Source organism: Panulirus ornatus, chromosome 50 (assembly GCF_036320965.1).
Source record: "Panulirus ornatus isolate Po-2019 chromosome 50, ASM3632096v1, whole genome shotgun sequence".
Classification (NCBI taxonomy): Eukaryota; Metazoa; Arthropoda; class Malacostraca; order Decapoda; family Palinuridae; genus Panulirus; species Panulirus ornatus.
Window position 1 is genome coordinate 6,855,150 of NC_092273.1, and position 21,625 is coordinate 6,876,774.

General features: G+C 42.2%; 2 protein-coding genes across 11 annotated transcripts in view; both read left to right on the forward strand.

Annotated features, from left to right (window-relative positions):
• Positions 1–21,625, forward strand: part of Sh (Potassium voltage-gated channel protein Shaker) — a 720,765-nt gene that overhangs the window by 629,446 nt on the left and 69,694 nt on the right. For 8 of the 10 annotated variants that reach the window (XR_011716404.1, XM_071691321.1, XM_071691319.1 and 5 more), the window contains exon 5: positions 17,928–18,057. The exons of 1 other annotated variant lie outside the window; for it this stretch is intronic. Coding sequence is in view for 8 of the 9 variants with exons in the window: in XM_071691321.1 (XP_071547422.1) it covers positions 17,928–18,057 (130 nt within the window). In the remaining variant the exon portion in view is untranslated. Of the gene's footprint in view, positions 1–16,865; positions 16,996–17,927; positions 18,058–21,625 lie in introns of all 10 variants that reach the window. One more of the 10 variants, XM_071691318.1, reaches the window with a different exon arrangement.
• On the forward strand, positions 2,904–14,913 carry LOC139764553 (uncharacterized). Its single transcript, XM_071691324.1, has 2 exons — positions 2,904–11,584; positions 11,621–14,913. Exon 1 carries the CDS (start codon positions 7,300–7,302, stop codon positions 8,014–8,016), a length of 717 nt encoding a protein of 238 aa, XP_071547425.1. The 5' UTR covers positions 2,904–7,299; the 3' UTR covers positions 8,017–11,584; positions 11,621–14,913.

Sequence of the window (21,625 nt, forward strand, 5' to 3'; positions counted from 1 at the left end):
GTTAGTGTTTCATTGAAGGGTTGAACCCTAACACCCCACTTGTAGATAAGGCGAGAAGTAAAGATAGTAATCTGGGCTAGGGAGGAACTTAGTTTGATAAGCTCAAACAATAACACACTTAAGAAAATGCATGTTCATATTCTTATTTTACGAGCAGTAAGTCAGTACTACTCTTCTGTGTTCATAGAACATTCTTCAACTGATGATATGGTGATACATCTCATTGAAGCCATTTCAGTATTATATCTTTGGAGGGAATGAATGTCTACTGAAAATATTACAGCATGAATAGATGAATAGTTGTGGTGCACATGTTCTTAGTTTTACATTCAGAGCGTCAAGCATGGCTTGAGGTTGATACTTATTTTCTCTTGCTCTTATTGGTTTTTGGAGAACTAGAGTGCAAGAAGGAAAGATGTGAAGGCTGCGATAGTTTTATTTTTCCTTTTCTCAAGAATAGATGGATTAGACTTGGACTATAGTTGATTATAGACTAGGTGACAGAGAATATGTTTTCATGTCTGTATGAGCACATGGCAGGAACACCTTCTGTGTTGGAAATGTAAGATGTTGCTGAAATGATGTTACTACTGCTCATGGGCAGGTAGTGGATGAACATGGCCGCCTTGTGAAATGAATATCTCACAGAGGTTTCAAATATAGCACAAAAGATTGTCAAGGATCACATCACATCTGTTGATGGGATCCTTGATGGCAGTTGAGGCTTCTCTCAGTGGATGGTGTTAAGCTAAAATGCCAAGCTTGTTTAGGTGGGTGAGCAAGAATGGAAAAAATGAGAAAAAAGATTGATGGATGAACTTGAAGACATCAAGAAACAGACAAATAATTACATTCAAATTGTGCTGAAAGTTAGACAAATTTAGCAGCCTTTTTTTGGATGACTAGATTGAATAGTTTTATAGGAAAAGAGAATTTATCATTTGCCAGATCATTTAGGAAAGTAATAGATTGCTGTTATTGAGTGGGTTTGTTAGTAGAAAATGCACTTTCTCAGTACATGTAGAAAATTATGCTGTATACTCTGGTCGCTGTAAGATTTTTGAAAGATTATTTTGTTGGGTGAGTAACATTCCCTCACTATTCCTCTAATTCTTTTTTCTACATCTTTTTCAAAAATCATTTGAAGAATTGGTACTTAACTCAATGTGAATGTAGTTCCTTAGAGCTGTTGATGCTTATGTTCTGTGTTTTTAAGTGAATTAGCGTTATAGCAAAAATGGGTGTAAGTTAGTTTCACTGGACATGATTAAGTTGTAAATTTTGACCATTGCTTAATTGGATGAACCCTGAAGCTTTGTAGCCATAGTTTGTCATCTCTTAATTTGTGTAACTTTGTTGACCCCAGTCTCCGTGCTTAGCTACATATAGTATCATTTCATGGCTGTTTTTTGTTTCAGTTTCTTAGTCGTCATGTAATGATTATATTTTTTCTGTTTTTGCCATGTATAAGCTTCTTTAATTGAGTTACTTTTTCCTGTAATTAATGAGTCAATTTTCTTAGCACATTAGGTCCTGTAGCTTCTTCCTGTTTTCTTTAACTTCTTTGGTATTTCTTGTTACTTTTTTGGATTGGCATATTCTTTAGATTTGATCGTTAGATTTAAAGATGAATTTTCTCATTTTCATAGAATATTTTTTTTACATATGAACATTTTAGTGTTTCTTTCAATTTATGTTATTAATTTTTTTATTTATTTTTTTTTTTTTGCGTTTTATCAGATTTACCCCTCAACAAATTTAACTGATCTGTGTAAAAATATTGATGCATAAATTGACATACTGAAGGAAATTCTTTTGTCAGTTAACCAGGACAATTCTTTCATTATTTATATGTAGGCACATTTAGTAAAGCATAAAAAGGTTTCATTGGTTTATAAAAGGCAGTCTCTTTATGTTCATACCATCTTAAATTCATTCACTGTTGACAGCACTTAAACACAATGCAGATGCAGTACTGAATCACTTGAAAAATATATCAGGGCTTTAAATTTCACCCTTTTGTCTAGTTCAGTTCTCCCCATGACATTTTTCTAACCCGGTGACCTTTTCCACACACTTTCACACGCACCACAAATCTGTTATATTTAGGAGTTTCAGTGATGGTTATTCAGAGGTTATATTACTGACATTTTGACTTAGTACAATATTTTTTCTCTTCATATGTATTAGTACAATATTTTTTTCTCTTCATATGTACAGTCTTTAGTGTAGTGGTCAGTTTTCAGCTTCTAAAGTTTCCAGTCTCTGTTCCATTTTAACCAAATTTTGAAAAGACATATATAAGGGATTGTATTTCAATCTACACGTCTTATGTTACTTTCAAGCGAACCATTTCCAGCTTGACTCCAGTTTTTAAGTCAATATTTTCCTTTTGTTTAGGCTTGCATTTAAGCATTTCATATGAACATTAGGAGTAGTCGTGAAGTAGACTTATTTTTGGGGTCCCCATGATTTTTTTATTTTCAGATATGTGGTAATACTTTAGATAATAATTTTAGCACTTGGGGTTTGATCTATAAACTTAGTGAGTTCACAAAACCTTACTTTAATCTGTTTTCATTTCAAGATGTTGCTGCCAATTCTTGCTTTGAGATGATGAGTTGGTATTCATTGTGGGTTGTTTTTGCTTCCTCATATATTGCGTGCTAATTCCTGTTGTTTATACTCGTATATTATCTTTTTACATAAGTCAACATGTCTCTTATTCTTAGTGTGAATGATAAAACCTCATCCTTTCATGTTTCAGAATATGTATATGTATATATATATATATATTTTCTTTCATACTATTCGCCATTTCCCGCCTCATATATATATATATATATATATATATATATATATATATATATATATATATACATGGTTTATGAGTCATTATTTAAAGTAACAGGAATGGAAGCATACATGTTTTGTCAGGGAGAAGTACTTTTGTTGAACCATGTACTTTGCTTTTTTTTCTTTTGTGATTTAAGGGCAGGCATTTGGATCAGAGTGTTTTTATTTTATTTTGCTCCCATTTTCACTGATTTTGAGATGTATATATATATATATATATATATATATATATATATATATATATATATATATATATATGTGTGTGTGTGTGACCTTTTTTTTTTTCCTCTTTTTGCAGCAAGCTTACTTTGTAGTTTTTTGTCATATGCAGTGAAGTAGGGATTCTCTGCCACATGTCAATGCTTTTGATACAAATGTTTTTACAACTGTGATAATCTTTTTATAAATGTGATGTCCTCCATACCCATGCTCTTTCCCTTGCACAACTCAGCAGTCCCCTCAAAACCTTACCCCTCATTCCTCCCTTGCTTAAAGAAGCTTCCTGTTAGAGCAGATGAGTCTTAAAGAGGCTCTCATCGTAACATTCATATCCATATTAATGAAAACAAGCCCTCTCTTACTCAACAATTTCTGTCCTATGGGAGTCTTTCTCTCTCTCAAGGAAGCCTTAGTGAGTTGCTTGGGTAAAGCTTTCTTGTTTAGTGAGTTGCTTGGGTAAAAACTTTCTTGTTTAGTGATGAATTGTGTTCACTGGCTTGCTTTGGCAGGAACCATTATTGGTTCTTTGGGGAGACTTGATGTGTAAAAAATTTTTGTTTTTGTATGGGGAGTTGATTTGTGGAAAGGCCTTTCATGTTGACTTGGAATAAGTTTTCTTGTGTGTGAGTGGCTTCAAGTTTTAACATTTTGTTTGGAAAAGTTACTGGTAAAAAAGAAATGTGTTGGTCATTTCTTGGTTAATGATGAAAATTGACATATGTATGATTTAATATCAGTTTTTCAACAGATTTTTTTTCTTTTTTTTTTTAGTATTTTTATTTATAGTAACAACTTTCATAATGTTACATTTGCTTTTCAAAGTCATATGTTCAAGGAAGTGTGCCATCCACTCATATACGCGTATATATACATAAATAAACACTCAAACATGCACATATACATACATATGCATATCAACATATACACGTATACATACACATACAGACATATATACACATGTACGTACATTTTCATACTTGCTTGCCTTCATCCATTTCTGGCACTACCGCGCCCCGCAGAAACATTGTGATTCTTATTTTCTTCATCTTTTAGTTACTTGATTATCAAAACTCATGGTATAGTTTATTAACTTGTTTGTATTATATTTAGTCTATTGTTTGAAGAATTATTTCCTTTTAGGAACTATCTGTTTCATTTATTTACCATTTTTCTGAGTACCTTTTATAAGAATGGTACTGTTTTAAGGAACGTATATGCTTCCTTAAGAATTTTCTTTTCGGGAAAGAACTGTTTTGTCATAAGATTTTCTTGTGTAAGGAACCATCTCATTAGCTTATTGTCTCATTATTTTATTCTTTGTATCTTTTTGCTCAAATAGCTTCCTTGTTTATGTAATTTCATCAGTTTAGGAAGTGCTTTGTTCCATGAACTTTCATGGTAAAAACTGTACTGCTTAAGAAATATTATTTCTCTTACTGAATTGATTTTCTTAATGTTTGAGGAATTTTTCTCTTTAGTATGTGTATCCATAGGGAGTAATTTATCAGATGATGTGTTTAAGAACACTGACTTCTTTTTGTTTTTGTTGTTATTAATATTATTTTATATAGATTTCTGTCTCTTACTCTTTTCTTTAGGGGAAATATGGTTTCATGAATTCAAATACTTGTGAAACCGTCCAGATGTAAAATGATTTTTTATATTTTGTGTATGAGAAACCACCTACACCTTTCATTGATTCTCATTTTCCTTTATTAAAGTTTTTTCAAGAAAATCATTGCTAACATCATGATCATTTACAAGGAATTATGTTGTTTAAGGAACTAGTTTGTTTATGAAACCCTTATAAAGTTTTTATTTCATTTTTTCATTGTTCTTGTACGTGTTTATATTTATTTTTTTGTGATAAAGATTGTTGATAATGTGTTGGGATTGAAAAGTGACTTAAAAGTGAATATCTGCTTAGCAGTGCAAGCCAAGGACCACTTTGATAGAGGAACTAGCAATGTCGAGGCTGTATTTCATGTGGTTGCAGGATAAGTAGGTCACCTCAGTACGAAATAGCCTCACTGGAGCTATACTCCTTTCCATTCACTGACGATGATAAACCGTGTTGATGAGATTTCATTTGGAATGATACTGCATGCGATGGAGTCTGTTAATACCAATATGTATGATATTATCATACAACATTAGGAAACACTTTTATGGGGCTCCTGCAGATTCAAGGCTGCACTCCACACTCCACTAAAGATATCCCTGGCAAAAATATACTCCTCTCCATCCATTGAAGAAGCTACAGCCTTGCTGAAGTTGAGTTCTCACTCATTGTGTAACCCCTTGCAAGTAGAGTTCAGTGATATAGATTCATTTATAACTACTACAGGGCCATTTACTGATAAGGAGTCGAGTTTCTGAAGGCTCCTGCATCGAATGAAAACGATGGACTCCTTTGGACTGAGATATATATTGTGGCAGTCAGTCCACAGTCAGCCCAGCTGTTCATCCATCCCTCAGGAACAGACGAAGAATGGCCTCATTTACTCACATCCACTCTCTGTCATGTTTGATTCACGGATACCAGAAACCCTTCTCCATAACTGGGCCCCAAAGATCATTCCATGGTTTCCCATGACTGCTTCATATGTCTTTATTCAGTACATTGACAACCTGTTGTCCCCCAAATACCATGGTGTTCCACTTCGCTCTGTCTCATGCACGCCTCACACCCTCTTGTGTGTTCTCCCTGACATTTCAAAACATTTTTCGTTCCATCCCTCCATCTCCTCCTTAGTTTAGTTTCCCCTTTTTCTTTGGTCCTTCCACTTGTGACACGTATACCCTCATAGTCATCCTTACCACACTCATCCTCTCCATATGTCCAAACCATTTCAGCACCCCTTCTTCATCCCCCTGAGACATACCCCTCTAACTACCACCCCTCGTTTTGTTCCACTAGTATTTCTTACTCCATCAACCCTCTACACAAACATTATTGTCCTCAAACATTTAATTTCCAACACATCCACCCTCCTTTGACACTTGAAACTGAGTATAGTCTCGCTAAAGAACTTCTCGCTTCGACAAAGTCCATCCTGTCTCTGCTGCTGAGTGTAGCACAACCTTGAATCTGCAGGACCACTACCTGCCCCATCTCTGGTTGCTGGGACATCAATTGAAGCACTTGTGCTCTGTAAATCTTCCAACGGTCCCACTTTGTACTGTTCTTACACTTTTCATATATATTTCATATATATATATTTCATATATATTTCTTTTAGATTAGAGAAATTTATAATACATGATGTTACTTATCGGATATATACATTGGTTTGTAGCAGGATATAAGAGTTGTGATAGTAAGGTATCCTAGATTTTGATATTTGCGTTGTCATATCCTCTCATGTCATTGTCTCCATAATTTGTTAGAGAGAGAGAGAGAGAGAGAGAGAGAGAGAGAGAGAGAGAGAGAGAGAGAGAGTCCACCTACCTCTCGTTATGAAGTGGTGATCTTATAGAAAGTTTGAACCAATTTTAATGTTTTATCCCCCTTCATTTTACTTTATTTGTTGAATTACGTGTTTTCTGTCTATTTTTAAGATCCTTTTTTTGAAACACTTTTTTTTTTTCCCAAATGTTATATATCCTAGTAGGTATATCGTGGAGAAAGATGTATAAGTATATCCTGAACTTCATCAAAAAGGTTGAGAGCCTTGGATGTGATCCATCTGACCTTTAAGGGGTCAAGTCGAAGGCCAAAGCATCTTACCCAAGGGGCGCCCACCTTCGTGTTCAAAGATTTGATTGTCTCGTATCGCAAACAGTATTCATTTAGTTTTTGGCCATGTTGTTATGTAGGTTAGGAGCGTCTTGGGCTCTTGGCTTACATCTGAACGTTGAACCAATCAGTGCATGGCACTGCACATGCTACATACTGTACCAGCCTTGTTAAGAAATTCATATTGTACTTCAGTCTGTAGCTCTACATTGAATATGTTACTTTGTCATGTAAAAAAAAAGAAAAGGTAATGAGAAGTTCTCTCCTTTAAGGGCAGTCTCTAGATGCCGTGTCTTAATTCCTCAGTGGCCTACTTTCACTCCACAGTGTCCAATCAGTCTTTTTTTTATTAAGGGGGAGGGGTGATTTTGATCGAATTTGGTGAGCTTTTTCATTTTTCTAATTCTCATCTCCGTATCGGAGATGGAGTCTGGCACCGGATCAGAGCCGGGATTTGAGTTTCCCCATCTCCATCTTTCCCTCAAATGGGTGGGAGCCACTTCACTGGTCCTCAGAGCCTGGGATTAACGTCACCTCCATTTGTGACGAATTGTGTTGAATTTGGACCTCGCCGTGCACGATGGCACTATCCGTGGTACACGGCCCTCGAGCACGAGACCTGCGCTCATTATGATGTGGTCTTTGAACTGACCCTTAGAGGCCTGGTTAGGCCAATATACACAAGGGTACCGTCGTACCCAAGGGTCTCGGCTTTATGCTTAAAGGGTAGTACCGTCGTACCCAAGTACCATAAAGCCATACCCAAGGATCGTACCGTTGTACTCAAGGACCGCACCACCATAGCAAAGGATCGTGCCGTCGTATTCAAGGATCGTACCGCCGTACCCAAGGATCGTATCGTCGTAGCTAAGGATCGTACCGCCGTGCCCAAGGATCGTATCGTCGTAGCTAAGGATCGTACCGCCGTACCCAAGGATCGTACCGCCGTACCCAAGGATCGTACCGCCGCGCCCAAGGATCGTATCGTCGTAGCTAAGGATCGTACCGCCGTACCCAAGGATCGTACCACCGCACCCAAGGATCGTACCGCCGTACCCAAGGATCGTACCACCGCACCCAAGGATCGTACCGCCGTACCCAAGGATCGTACCACCGCACCCAAGGATCGTACCGCCGTACCCAAGGATCGTACCGTCGTACCCAAACACCGTACCGTCGTTGTGCCCAAATGTTCAGCGTAAGTGATCAAAAGTAGCAGATTTAGGAACATACGAAGTTCACATTGGGATGTGGAGGTTGGACTGTACACAGGTAGTACAGTGTACTAACACACACCTTACGGGCGGGTGTACACACTCTGAGGAGGCCCTTATTTGATATGCATCTGTCTGGGTTGAGAGGTTGGCTGTACTGATCCCCATAGTACATGTCATGTGTAAAATGTGGCTGTCGAAGGTTTCCGAAGTGGGTTTTGATTTAGAGTATCTTTGTAACAAAGGAGCCATCATCTTCTTAAGGATGAACGGAAACAACTTCAAGATTTCGTCTTATTTTTTTTCATTTTTTACAACGATTTGATATCCATTTATGTAATTTTTTTTTCATACACTTAGCTTATCTGTTGACTTTTTTATCCCCCCTCCCAGTAAATTTATCATTGTTTTGGAGGTTGTTGAAGTTTTTTCTCAACCATTTCTTACCGGCATTTTACCTTAACTGTTATTATCATTATTTTTTTTTTTGCCACTTTTCATTTAAAAAAAAACGTTTTTGCAGCGTCACTGTTTTCCTTTAAAGTTTAAACACTGGGAGATTGGGTGAATTTTCGTTTCGTTTTGTTTCTGCGTTTTCATCTATGTGCTTGTATATCAGCATTTTTCTTTCCAACTTCAGCGTCTCTCCACCCACTCCACTCCACTCCCCCCCCACTTTTTTTTTTCTTTTCTTTTCCTTCTCTCGATGTCGGTTCCGTTTTTAGTAAAAAAAATTCCATGTTCATGTCTCTTCGTAAAGTTTTCCTTCTCTCTCCCATTTTCTGTTGTTGTTCTTTCATCTCCCATGTTCCTCCCACGACTCTCCTGGGCTCCTTTCTTTCAAACTCTTGACGTTGAACGTATCTTTTATTATTTCTGTAGTAGGATATTCCCTCAGAGAGTCTCGAATTATAATTTCTCAAAAAAAAAAGGAAAAGTTTTTACTTCCAAATGCCGCATTTGATATCAAAAAAATTTCCCATTTTCTTTAGACCATTACTTACGTTGATATACTTATTTGTATTTTATCTCATTTGTATTTTTTCTCATTTTCTTCAGTTCTTGTATCCTTTATTAATATGTTTCCTTTGTTTTTATCCAGTGGTTTCGTCCTTTTCCCGTATCTTTCATATGACTTATTGGATTGCCATATTTCGTTTAGTCTCCCATTTTATCTCGTTACTCTTCAAATTCTTTTCCATACGCAGCGTCCTTCTAGAGTCGGCTGTTACACCGCCACTGTACGCACAGCATTAGGGGAGTTTCGCCGTGCTTGTGTGTGCGTACACATCCTATAACTTATACATAGGGTAGAGGGAGACGCGATTAACTTCAGACGCGACTAACTTCAGTCTGAGGCAGTTTACACACTATTAACTCAAGGATTGTCTATCTTAATAAGGGGGAGTTAGACGCGATTAATTAAGTACTGTGTAACCTCTTAACTGAGGTTATGGGCGATTAAGTAGTTATAGTCTGCAACCACTAGTGTTAAGTGGGTTTAACGAAGTCATTTTGAAGTTCGGCTGTTTGGATCTGGCCTGAAATTTCCTTTGACCTCATTAGCCAGTCACGGCCCTAGTCCGCTGTTGTGACCTGACCAAGAGAACGGCTGAGGGTCGGTTTTTGTGGGTCATTCTAGTGATGACTCCAGGGTTCGATTCCCTTTGTTATTTCGCAGAGACTCGGTTTCACTTTCCACTTTTGAACCACACTGATCTGCTGAGAGTCTGTTGTCCTCCACCTTCGCAAACAGCCTCGTTGAGGACCCAGTGGTCAGATGTTTTTTGTGTTTTTTTTGACTTTTGTATTTCTTTGTGATGCAGAGAAGTGCGTGTTTGTGTGGTAAGAAAACTTGTTACCCCCGTCCAGCGAGCTTGGGGACCTGAAAGATACAGAACTGTGTCGGTTCGGACCATTAGATTTAAAGCAGGTGTTGAAGCAGGATCACTCTCATTTTCTATTCGGGGGGAGCTGTATGATACTCATGTTCTGGTTTTTTTTGGCGGGGAGGAATATGATGCTCATTTTCTGTTTGGGAGAGAGGAAGGTGATCTTCATTTTCTGCTGTAGGTGGTTTAAGATAAGAGTCATTTTTGTATGGGGGGAGCAAGATAATGTTCATTTTCTACTTAGGGGGAGTAAGATGAGACTCATTTTCTATTTGAGGAAGCAAGATTGACTCATTTTCTAGTTGAGGAAGCAATATAATGTTCATTTTATATTTGGGGGGAGTAAGATGACTCATTTTCTATTTGGGGAAGCAAGATGAGACTCATTTTCTATTTGGGGAAGCAAGATGAGACTCATTTTCTATTTGGGGGGAGCAAGATGAGACTCATTTTCTATTTGGGGAAGCAAGATTAACTCATTTTCTATTTGGGGAAGCAAGATGAGACTCATTTTCTATTTGGGGAAGCAAGATGAGACTCATTTTCTATTTGGGGGGAGCAAGATGAGACTCATTTTCTATTTGGGGAAGCAAGATTAACTCATTTTCTATTTCGGGAAGCAAGATGAGACTCATTTTCTATTGGGGGGGACGACTACGATAAAAAAAAAACATAAGATCGCTTTAAACGACCCTACGTTATTATGATGTCGGTGGCCCGGCCATCACTGACTGACCTGACTCAAACATTTCTTTTTTTTTAAGCGGATGCAGCTCAGAGAGAGAGAGAGAGAGAGAGAGAGAGAGAGAGAGAGAGAGAGAGAGAGAGAGAGAGAAGCCAGTGTGGTGGAGTGGAGTGGGACGATGAGATATCGAGGTGAGATATGAGGATGGGGAGGAGGTGGTGAGGGTGAGGGGGGATATCCTCTCCTCGCAAGTTAGGTCGATGTATTTAATCTGTTGCGATGATATAATCCGGCCCCGCCCGCCCGCCTATGTACGTTGGGAGAGCAGAGGCAGTTATGAGGCGTTGACTTCGTAGTTATCAGCGGGAAAAGCTTTTCTCATTTGATGCGTCAAATGTACTCGGGTTTTTGTACGTGCGTGCGCGTGTGTGAGTCTGTTTGTACATCTGTGTGTGTGTGTGTGTGTGTGGTTGTCTTAATCTTTGCCTACTTAACCATTTTATGGATTACGAGAAAAAATGACGTACATTCTATACAGCAGATCCATTGTCAGTGTTACACGTGTGATCATTGGTATTGTGATGTTGTACGAGATCACGTAACGTTGTTATGTAATGTGAGGTCATTGTACTTGTACTGTGAGAGCAGGTAGTACTTTTAGATACCGTGAGAGCCAACAGTACTTGTACAATGACATCAGATTGTATCATTTTGTACTACGAAAACAAAGAGTATTCTGATGTAAGGGAGCAGTTATCCTGTTGTAAGGGAGCAGTTATTATTATTATTATTATTATTGTTATTATTATTATTATTATTATTATTATTATTATTATTATTATTATTATTATTATTATTTTACTATTATGAAAGCAGAACCCCCGTGGCAAAATGTTACCCATGGCATGTGAGGCAGGTTTTAAAGCAACACATTGCAACACAGCGGTAAAGATAAGCTGTAGAATATATCATGTGTTAGGTATTGTAAACAGATAAGCTGTAAAATATGTGTTAGGTATTGTAAACAGATAAGCTGTAAAATATATCATGTGTTAGGTCACGTAAAAGAAAGAAAAGATAAGCTGTAAGATTCATCTTGTGTTAGGTATTGTAAACATATAATCTATGAATTACATCATTATATTAGGTATTATAGACAGATAATCTGTAAAATACATCTTGTGTTAGGTATTGTAAACTTCTCGTCTGATGTTAGTTAAGTGTCTTTTACGAGTCTAGGTTTCATTTGGGCAGTGGGTGGTCAATAATGGGGTTAATCCTTGCACAAGAGAATGGGGAGCACAGCTCTATCGTCTCCCCATATTACGAGCGTAGCATTTGTTAAAGAAAAGAATTGCCTTTTTTTTTCTCTTTCTATAACTCACAGATATCTTTTTTCTCCTCATACTATGCATGTTCTTTGCATGTTGTTCTTCATGAACTTCTCTTACGAATTTCAGTCTGCATTTTGAATTTTTCACTCTGTAAATGTTTTACTTTTCTCCGTTTAAATGTTATTTGTTTCCTGGTTCCTTGAACTTTTTCCTGCATTATCATTCCAATTCAAAAAAGAAAAACTATAGATGTATCTTTTCATATGTGGCAGTATTTTGCTTTGCAACCACCATCTGCATTTTGATTATAACCTGAACGCCATTTCTTTTCTTCCCTTCTCTTTTTTTTCCCCCGCTCCCTCTCAACTCAAAAAGTTATATCACCTTAAAAAACTGAATTATGTGAATGTGCTTTATTTGTGAATTCTTAATCATATATCTTTTGAAGTATCTTTAGCATCTCTTCAACATGTATACATCTGCGACTGTGTCTGTGGCGAGGGAGTTGTGTAAGGCAGTGGAGAGCAGTGGACTGTGGCAAGGCGTTTGTGCCAGAGATGGAGGAGCCAAAAAAAAAAAAAAACCTACCTCCCCAAGAGGGGGGGACGGCCCCCATGGAGAAGGGGTTTGATCTCTTTGTTTAACGTTGAAAAGGCGGATTGAAGTCCCATCTAAGGGGTCGGAAGACTCAAGGTTTTGAACGGGGAATGCGCTTCGCTGTTTGGAAGATTAGAATCCTGATCCTTTTTTGTTGTCCATAGTTCACGTACGAAAGGGGATTTAGTCGTTTATTTCGCATGCTAATAAGGGATGTGATCTCTTGTATTGCTGTAGTTAAGTGTGATCCTCTGTTGTCTTAGAGAATATAAGTTTTGATCCTCTCTTGTCCGGGGAATATGATTTGATCCTGTATTCTTTAGGGAATATAGAGTCTGATCTACTCCCTAGAGAATACAGAGTCTGATCTTTTATTATCTAGAGAATAGGGAGTCTGATCCTCTATTCTCAGGGGATATGATATTTGATCCTCTGTTCTTCAGAAAACATAGTGTTTGATCCTCTGTTCTCTATGGGATATATAAGGTTTGACCTTCTATTCTTCTGGGTTTGTTAAGGTTTGATCCTCCGTTTTTCAAGGGAATGTAATCTTTGATCCCGTTATTTTCTAGTGCATATAAGGTTGGATCCTCTTTCCTCCAAAGAACATGTTTCGATCACTCATTTGACGGGGTCGATGCTTTTTTTTTTTTTCATTCTTTCCCCCCGGCTGTTATTTTCTGTATTGCGATTAGCATTATCGCCTCCGTCGTGATCACCAGTGCCATTGTCTTCATCATTATCTTCACGATCAAGGTCATTACCGTCGGAATTCTCGTCATTAGCGCCCAACATTATCATCCTTAAGGTTTTCCATGAGCTTTTTCGCAAAAGCTCTTCCGAGTAATGAATTGTTTAACGAGTTGAACGAGTTTGAGATCGAACTGATAAGCGCTGAGCATTCGGGTTTGAGGAAATAAAACGAGTTGGAATAATTTCAAAGGGATTAACTGGCCTGATATGGAATTGAAATGCCAGAATTAGATTCGAAGTACTTATAAGCTGTCATCAGATGGGAGAGGGACTTAAAAAGGATTTAAGAAGTACTCAGACAGCGTAAACACAGACTCAGATCTGTCGAAGGGACTGGACTGAAATATAATCGGAGGAGATAAGGTCCAATGATTGGAAAGCAAAGAGGACCAGGAGGGTCTTTGCTGGATTGTCCTATTGACCGTTGAAGAGAATGGAAGGCCCGTGTCACAGAGCGCGTCAACAGCAGTGGGCGTGGAAGGGGGGAAGGAGGAACAGTGTCTGGTACAAGTGGAACAGAACGAAAGCATTAAGGATGATGCAGGGAGGAGAAAAGGACACATCCTTAGGACGTCGGAACAGAGGAACGCAGGGAACGAAGTGAAACTATAGAGACAATGATATGCACTGCTGGAATCATAAGGTACGAGGAATGAATAATAATAAAAGAAAGAGCACATGGCATACAGGATCAAAGCCTGTTGGTAAAAAGAAAAAGAGAGATTTTTTTAGGGTAAGTCGTAAAATTGATGTTGATGAGTCGACACTCATGGGTTCAGTAGAAAATTGGATAGCTGCGAAGAGATGTAGATTAGCGAAGTAAGAGGTAGATAGATGTTTATTACGGATGATGTTTGGACAAAGAAGCGCAGAGAGCTAACAAAGGTCAAGAAAAGGGGAAAAAGGCAGCATGTATGGTTCCGTGAGTACGAGAGCAAAATTACGGAGTGAAAAGTGCCCTAAATTTGCCCGTAAGAAAGAAGAGTAAGGAGCGCCTTGATCACAGCCTCCTCCATCCTGAAAACCAGTTGGATGCCGACGGCCGATTGCTGACAGTATACAAAGTTTCAGAAGTTAATATGACAGTAGGGAAAGTTGAGGAGAGGGATGAGCTCCTGCGAGTTTAGAACTCCCTTCGTCTACTTCACAAATAAGTGATGACAGACACACACACTCGGTCGGTCCAAACTAATAACGTGGCACATTTCTCGTGTATGTCCCAGCTGGTCTTTGGTGTGTATGTAGACAGATCAGCTTGTGCAGCAGTGCATCTCGCATCCCTTGGCTGCTCGAAAGACGACACGGAGCCAAAGAGACGTTTTTTTTTTTTTTTTTTTGATATTCTGTGCCTTCCTTCCGTACGTTCTCACGACCACGACGGTGCGTACGACCAGTAGGCACAGTGGCTTGACTTTTGTCCTGGTCCTTGAAGGTCAGGGGCAGTACCGTCAGTGCTCAAGGACCGTGCCGTCCGTGACCAAAGGACCGCGCCGTCCGTGATCAAGGACGCACCGTCCGTGATCAAGGACCGCGCCGTCCGTGATTGAGGACCGCGTCGCCCGTGATCAAGGACCGCGCCGTCCGTGATCAAGGACCACGCCGTCCGTGATCAAGGACTGCACCATCCGTGATCCAGGATCGCGCCGTCCGTGATCAAGGACCGCACCGTCCGTGATCAAGGACCGCGCCGTCCGTGATCAAGGACAGCAACGCCCGTGATCAAGGACCGCACCGTCCGTGATCAAGGACCGTGCCATCCTTGACCAAGGACCGCGCCGTCCGTGATCAAGGACCGCGCCTTCCGTGATCAAGGACCGCGCCGTCCGTGATTAAGGACCGCGTCGCCCGTGATCAAGGACCGCGCCGTCCGTGATCAAGGACCGCGCCGTCCGTGATCAAGGACAGCAACGCCCGTGATCAAGGACCGCGCCGTCCGTGACCAAGGACCGCGCCGTCCGTGATCAAGGACCGCACCGTCCGTGATCAAGGACCGCGCCGTCCGTGATCAAGGACCGGCTATCTTGTTGATTCAGACTGCATTGCATCCTGCTGTCTTCACATCATCATCCATGTCGCGTGTCAACTCCTCTTACATAACTATTTCATGATCGTTTTATCCGGTTCAGCGTTTGGATTGGGTCGTTAATACACACCTTTAATTCCGGCTCTTAAGGACGAAATTGATGTCAGATTAGCCGTTGGGCCATTCCTTCCCTTCCTCGCATCTCATTTTGGGTTAATCTTATGACCAAATGGCGTTTTTTTTTTCTTTCGTTTTTTAAGCGTTCGATGTAGGCGATTCCTTGGACGTGCAGGAGCACGGTAGCAAAGCAAAGGAGACGCAAGCAGGAGTCTTTAGGAATTTTATTCTCGACACGCGTATCGACCTTCCAGAACACTGTGAGGTCGACCTTCCAGAAGACTGCGAGGTCGACCTTCCAGAAGACTGTGAGGTCGACCTTCCAGAAGACTGTGAGGTCGACCTTCCAGAAGACTGCGAGGTCGACCTTCCAGAAGACCGTGAGGTCGACCTTCCAAAAGACTGTGAGGTCGACTACCAGAAGACCTTGAGGTCGACCTTCCAAAAGACTATGAGGTCGACCTTCCAGAAGACCGTGAGTTCGATCTTCCAGAAGACCGTGAGGTCGACCTTCCAGAAGACTGTGAGGTCGACCTTCCAGAAGACTGTGAGGTCGAACTACGAAGAAGATACGCAACTCTTCTTCATTGTCGTTTTCTTCCAAGACTCGTGTCGTGTATGGTGTCGCTCCGCTGAGGGAAGTGTGTCCATCACTTGACCATGTGTCGTTCACTTATCCCTCCACCCCCAGCATGACTTGCAAACGACGTGTAAACCATCTTCAGTTTTGTGGAATAGTTGAGAAGAAGTGATTGTAGGTAGCAGGAACTGGAGGAGGAGGAGGAGGAGGAGGAGGGGGAAAGGAAGCGGTAGAAACTACCTCATACGTCACGTGGCTCAATTAGATATGAACGAAGGGTCAGGGATCAGAGTCCGTGTGTGTGTGTGTGTGTGTGTGTGTGAGTGCATACACTCCACTGAGTGTTCTCGTGTCCCTGCATGCATGAGTTCTTGTGATCCATTACCTGTGGATATACTTAGATACGTTCATATATGTGTGTAGTACATTACGTTTGTTCATGTACCTCCTGTGCATATTTCTACTGGCTGCTCCCCGTTGTGTGTGTGTGTGTATATATATATATATATATATATATATATATATATATATATATATATATATATATACTTACTAGTGCTCTCTAAATATATACTTGTGTTGTCTGTCTGTCTGTCTGTGTGTCTGTGTGTGTGTACTGGCTGCCAACCATTGAAACCCAGCAGTGTCATCTATCTTGTGTGCCGCCATTTCCTCCTCCTCATAACTCCCTGCCTCCCCCACCACCTCCTCTTCCTCCTCCTCCTCCTCCTCCTCTCGGTGTTGTCGATGTTGTCGGTGTTGTGGGTGGGGGTTGGGGGTTTGGGGTGGCGGGAGGGAGGGAGGGCAGGCAGGCAGGCAGGTGGAGGTGACCACCCCCCGGGTTGTGTTGTTGCAGGCGTCGTGTTATTCTCGTCGGCCGTGTACTTCGCTGACGCCGGCTCTGAGCGGTCCTGCTTCAAGAGCATCCCCGACGCGTTCTGGTGGGCCGTTGTCACCATGACTACGGTGGGCTATGGAGACATGAGGTAAATGGGTGAAGCTGGTGATGCTGCTGCTACCACCGCCGCCACCGCTGTCTCACTCTTCCTGCCGGGGGTCCCCGACGGGTGCCGCCGCCCCCTCCTCTTCCTTCCTTCCTCCTCCTTCCTTCCTCCTCCTCCCCGTGGAACGCGAGACACTCCTCCTTTCCCCCAACCCCCGCCCACCACCCCTACCACTAACACTCCCCTCGCCCGCCAGGTGGTTGCGCCTATCGTCAACACCGCCGGTGAGGTTCGCTAGAGGGGGGGGTGGTCAGTTCTCTGGACAGATCGACGGTTCATCACCTCCTCAAGTGGCAGCAGACCCCGGGGCTTAGGGGCTCTGCCCTCATCGGTAGCGGTGTTGAACTGTTCCTCTGTTTTATGTTTTTTTTCTTTTTTTTTTTTAATAGAATTGGTCCCCATGGCCTCCATTGTAGGCACATAGACATGTCGGTTCGCAGGAGTGTCGGGCGTTGCTCGTGGGGGGCGGGCGCGGGCGGGCGGGGGGGGTGTGGGTGGCGGCGGCGCGGGCACCGTCGGGGGCGGTCGGAGGTGTCAATGTCAGAGGCGCCCACTCCTGCGGGAGTCGGCTCCTGCTGGTCCTTCCTGCAGCCCACCTTACCCTACCAACCAACTCGCGCTAGTCTTTCATCCCCAGCTTTTCCCCGCCCCCTCCCCCAAGCGCCTTTCTCACCAGGGGGAAGCTTAGGGGGCGTAGCCAACCTGGGGGTGGGGGTGGGTAGGGGGGGGTGTGTGTCGTGTCAACGGGGGGGAGCCCTGCAATTTGCCACCCCCTGCAACCACCAAACTCTCCTCCCCACCTTCTTCCTCCCCCCCCCCAGAGCGCCGCCCACCCCCCCAAACCAAAGAACCTTCTCGCCCCTTCTTCTTCTGCCCTGGGGAGTGAGGCCTCAATGTGTCTGTTCCTATTGCAGGTGTGGTACTCTTCTCAAGTGCTGTGTACTTCGCCGAGGCAGGCTCAGAAAAATCCTACTTCAAGTCTATTCCTGATGCCTTCTGGTGGGCGGTCGTCACCATGACAACAGTGGGCTATGGAGATATGACGTACGGGTCACATGAGCCTCCTGTGGCTGTCCTGCATGACACTAGCCCGGCGAGTCCCTTCCCAGCTCTATCAGCGGCCTTCTGCCCTACACACACACACACACACACACACACACACACACACAGCATGGACACACACACAGAGACACAGACACACACACACACCAGCACAAATATGGTCACGCCGGGCGGGAGGGGAACAGGTCTGATCGGAAAGGGAGAATGGAAATGAGTTTTTTGTTTTTTGTTTTGGGCGGCGCGCAGAAGCTGCTAACGTGACGTAATGTGCATTTTGGCAGCCGCTGCTGGGTTCCCCGGTGTCCTTTTGCCGACTAGATGCCTCGAAGATCTTGATGTGTGTGTGGTTATTATTATATTCATGGGGTAAGGCATCTTTTGCCAGTGAGGACGTGGCGTCAAACTTTTAAAAAAAAAAGTCAAGAGAGGAAACCGCGCGACAGGCCTGTTCCCCGCCCGACCTCTGCACAATGCAGGATATTACTCGAAGTCGTGGCAGTGGCTGATGATGATGATGATGACCATTCCCTTCCTTCCTTCTCTCTCTCTCTCTCTCTCTCTCTCTCTCTCTCTCTCTCTCTCTCTCTCTCTCTCTCTCTCTCTCTCTCTCTCTCTCCTCTCTTCCTCTGTATGCATCGACCAACCACGTCGTCACCCCTGGGGTTGTCACAGCCCCGAGGTACGCGATTGGTCACATGGGAGTCCACGCTTTGGGTCATGTCCTTGCATTTCCTCACCGCCCGCCCGCCCGCCATCTGTTGGCTCTACCAAGCACTGACGGACGAACCAGATCATATACCTCTCTTCAACGCTCCCTTCTCCTGATTACAATTTGTGCATGCCGCGTAGATTATACATCCGGCGACTTGTAGAGAGAGAGAGAAAGAGAGAGAGAGAGAGAGAATGTTAGACCGAGTCTGAGGGGGAGAAATGGGCATGACTTAAGTTCGACAAGCATAGGCAATGACGTCTTTCCACCATAGGGGATAGATGGATGTGGTGGTTAAGGAGTATCACGTGTAGTGGATGTAAGACCCCATTTCATACAGACGTGGCACGCCCACCTGCACAAACAACGAAATTAAATGTGTCTTAACCCTTTTTTTTATTGGGGGATCAATGTGTCATTGGGAGATTACCCTTCAAAAAAAATAGAAATGGTGAAAGTAGTAGCATTTGCCCGTCGTGTGAGTTGGCCCCTAGAGAGAGAGAGAGAGAGAGAGAGAGAGAGGGAGAACTTGGAACAGCTGTCCTTTTTATTTGCAAAAAAGACTTCCAGAGACGAGGGTGGGTTTCATCCTAATACCATGAGCGCACCCTGGTCCCCCACACACACACATCAGAGCATGTTGGATCATCGCGACTCTCCCAGAAGGGGGGGCAATTCAGGCGAAGGTTTGGGGGGGGGGGGCAAGTGTTGAAGTCCCACAGCACAGATCATTCACAGAGACCCTGTTTTCGGTCCGGTTCTTATCAGCCATATCTTCCCCGATGCAGGTCAAGCGTGGATTAGTGAGAGAGAGAGAGAGAGAGAGAGAGAGAGAGAGAGAGAGAGAGAGAGAGAGAGAGAGACGTGTGGAATACAAGTGTTATGATCATGTACAGCTTCCACCTTATGTATCATACATACATGAGAGGTTCCTGACGATTTAAGACAGATCCAACGCTAAAACACACACACACACACATATATATATGTATACCTACCTATACCTACCTACACACACACACACACACACACACACATAAACACACATCCTTCATCTCCTACTAGGAAGGGACTACTAAACATAGCTTGCATGTGTTCTAGCAATTGGGCGGCTCAAGCCCTTCACATGACGGTACCTAGCAAGCCTGCACTCGCCTATTATGAATCATATTCTAGAAAGACAATAAATGAATTAGATTTTTAGGGGGGTCAAAAGTTTTTCTTAGATGGTTAAATTGGATTCAACATACATATAGAGAGATGATACATCTCTTGAATTAAGACGTATGGAGATATGTAAAAGTGTTTCAGTTATTTTTTTATTAAATGCTCAAAGTTCTAGAATATGATACGATAACTCAGCTTTTGGCTTTTTTTATTCTGAAGTTCTTCTTCCGAGACTTGCCTTTCACTGTCTGTTTACAAGCTTTCAAGTACCACACAGTTCGTATCCGATCTTGTCTAGGTTGTCCTGTATTGTTTTACGTACTGTCTAATCCTCTTAAGACTATGGTAGTGAATCCTATCCTCTAAGACTCTGGTAGTGAACCCTATCCTCTATGACTCTTGGTAGTGAATCCTATCCTCTATGACTCTGGTAGTGAATCCCATCCTCTATGACTCTGGTAGTGAATCCCATCCTCTTACGATTCTGGTAGTGAATCCTATCCTCTATGACTCTGGTAGTGAATCCTATCCTCTATGACTCTGATAGTGAATCCTATCCTCTATGACTCTTGGTAGTGAATCCTATCCTCTACGACTCTGATAGTTAATCCTATAAGTACCACACTGTATAACGCCCTGTGTCCTTTTTGCCACCGCCCACAACCTCTCCTGATCTTCCCTCCAATCCTTTAGATTAAGTACTGATTCATGCCCAGTTTCTCTTGACCCGAGTCCTTTATAATGATCAATTCAATACGATGGTATTATTCAACCTCTCGAGTGATACACAGATGTATGCGGGAACTTCTTATTCAACATCCGCATTCCTTAACCACATATGATAAAGAAGGTTTCACGAGAGCCAGATAATTACTTCTTGACCTAGTTTTGGCAATTTTGATGATCACCCCCCCAGAAGAAGAAAGAATAATCACGTGTCATTTGATTAACAGATGTGGTAGATTTCTCTGTACACTTGTAGATAGCTGAAGACTCCAAGGGGTATTTTTATGTTTTCCAACACCCTCCTGAAGTAGTCGAGCCAAGTTGTACTTTTGTTAGGTTATAGGATAGCATTAAGGACTTTTACCCTCCCTTTTTAAGATTACCTTAACCTTCAGACTCCAGGTATTAACAAGACCCACCACACCCTTATGGTAGAACTCATAATGTGTACCATCCTGCCCTACAATCCCCCCCTTGTAGCAGTAAAGTAGTCGCTGTTCACCCCTCTCTTCAGTTAAGCAAAGTGTTCAAGGCTACACCACGTCCCACCGTCCTAATGAACCAATCCGAGGGGAATAAGAAGAACAGTTCCCTGTAGTATATATACTTAAGGCCCTCCCCTCCTCTGAGGTCACAAGAGAGAGGTGAGGGAGGGAGGGCGGGAGGGAGGGAGGGAAAATAACACTCTTACCATCGCCAGCACTGAGAGAACAGTCTCTCTCTCTCTCTCTCTCTCTCTCTCTCTCTCTCTCTCTCTCTCTCTCTCTCTCTCTCTCTCTCTCTCTCTCTCTCTCTCTCTCTCTGGTTTTAATAGGATATTGAACAGGATCAGTTTAGAATTGTGCTGTTGCTCTGCCTTTTGAGCAGTTTTAAAAAGGACGGGCGTTTCAGCAGTGCTGGCGATGAAAAGAGGTGAGCTCCTTCTCTTGATAGTGTAACATACCCATT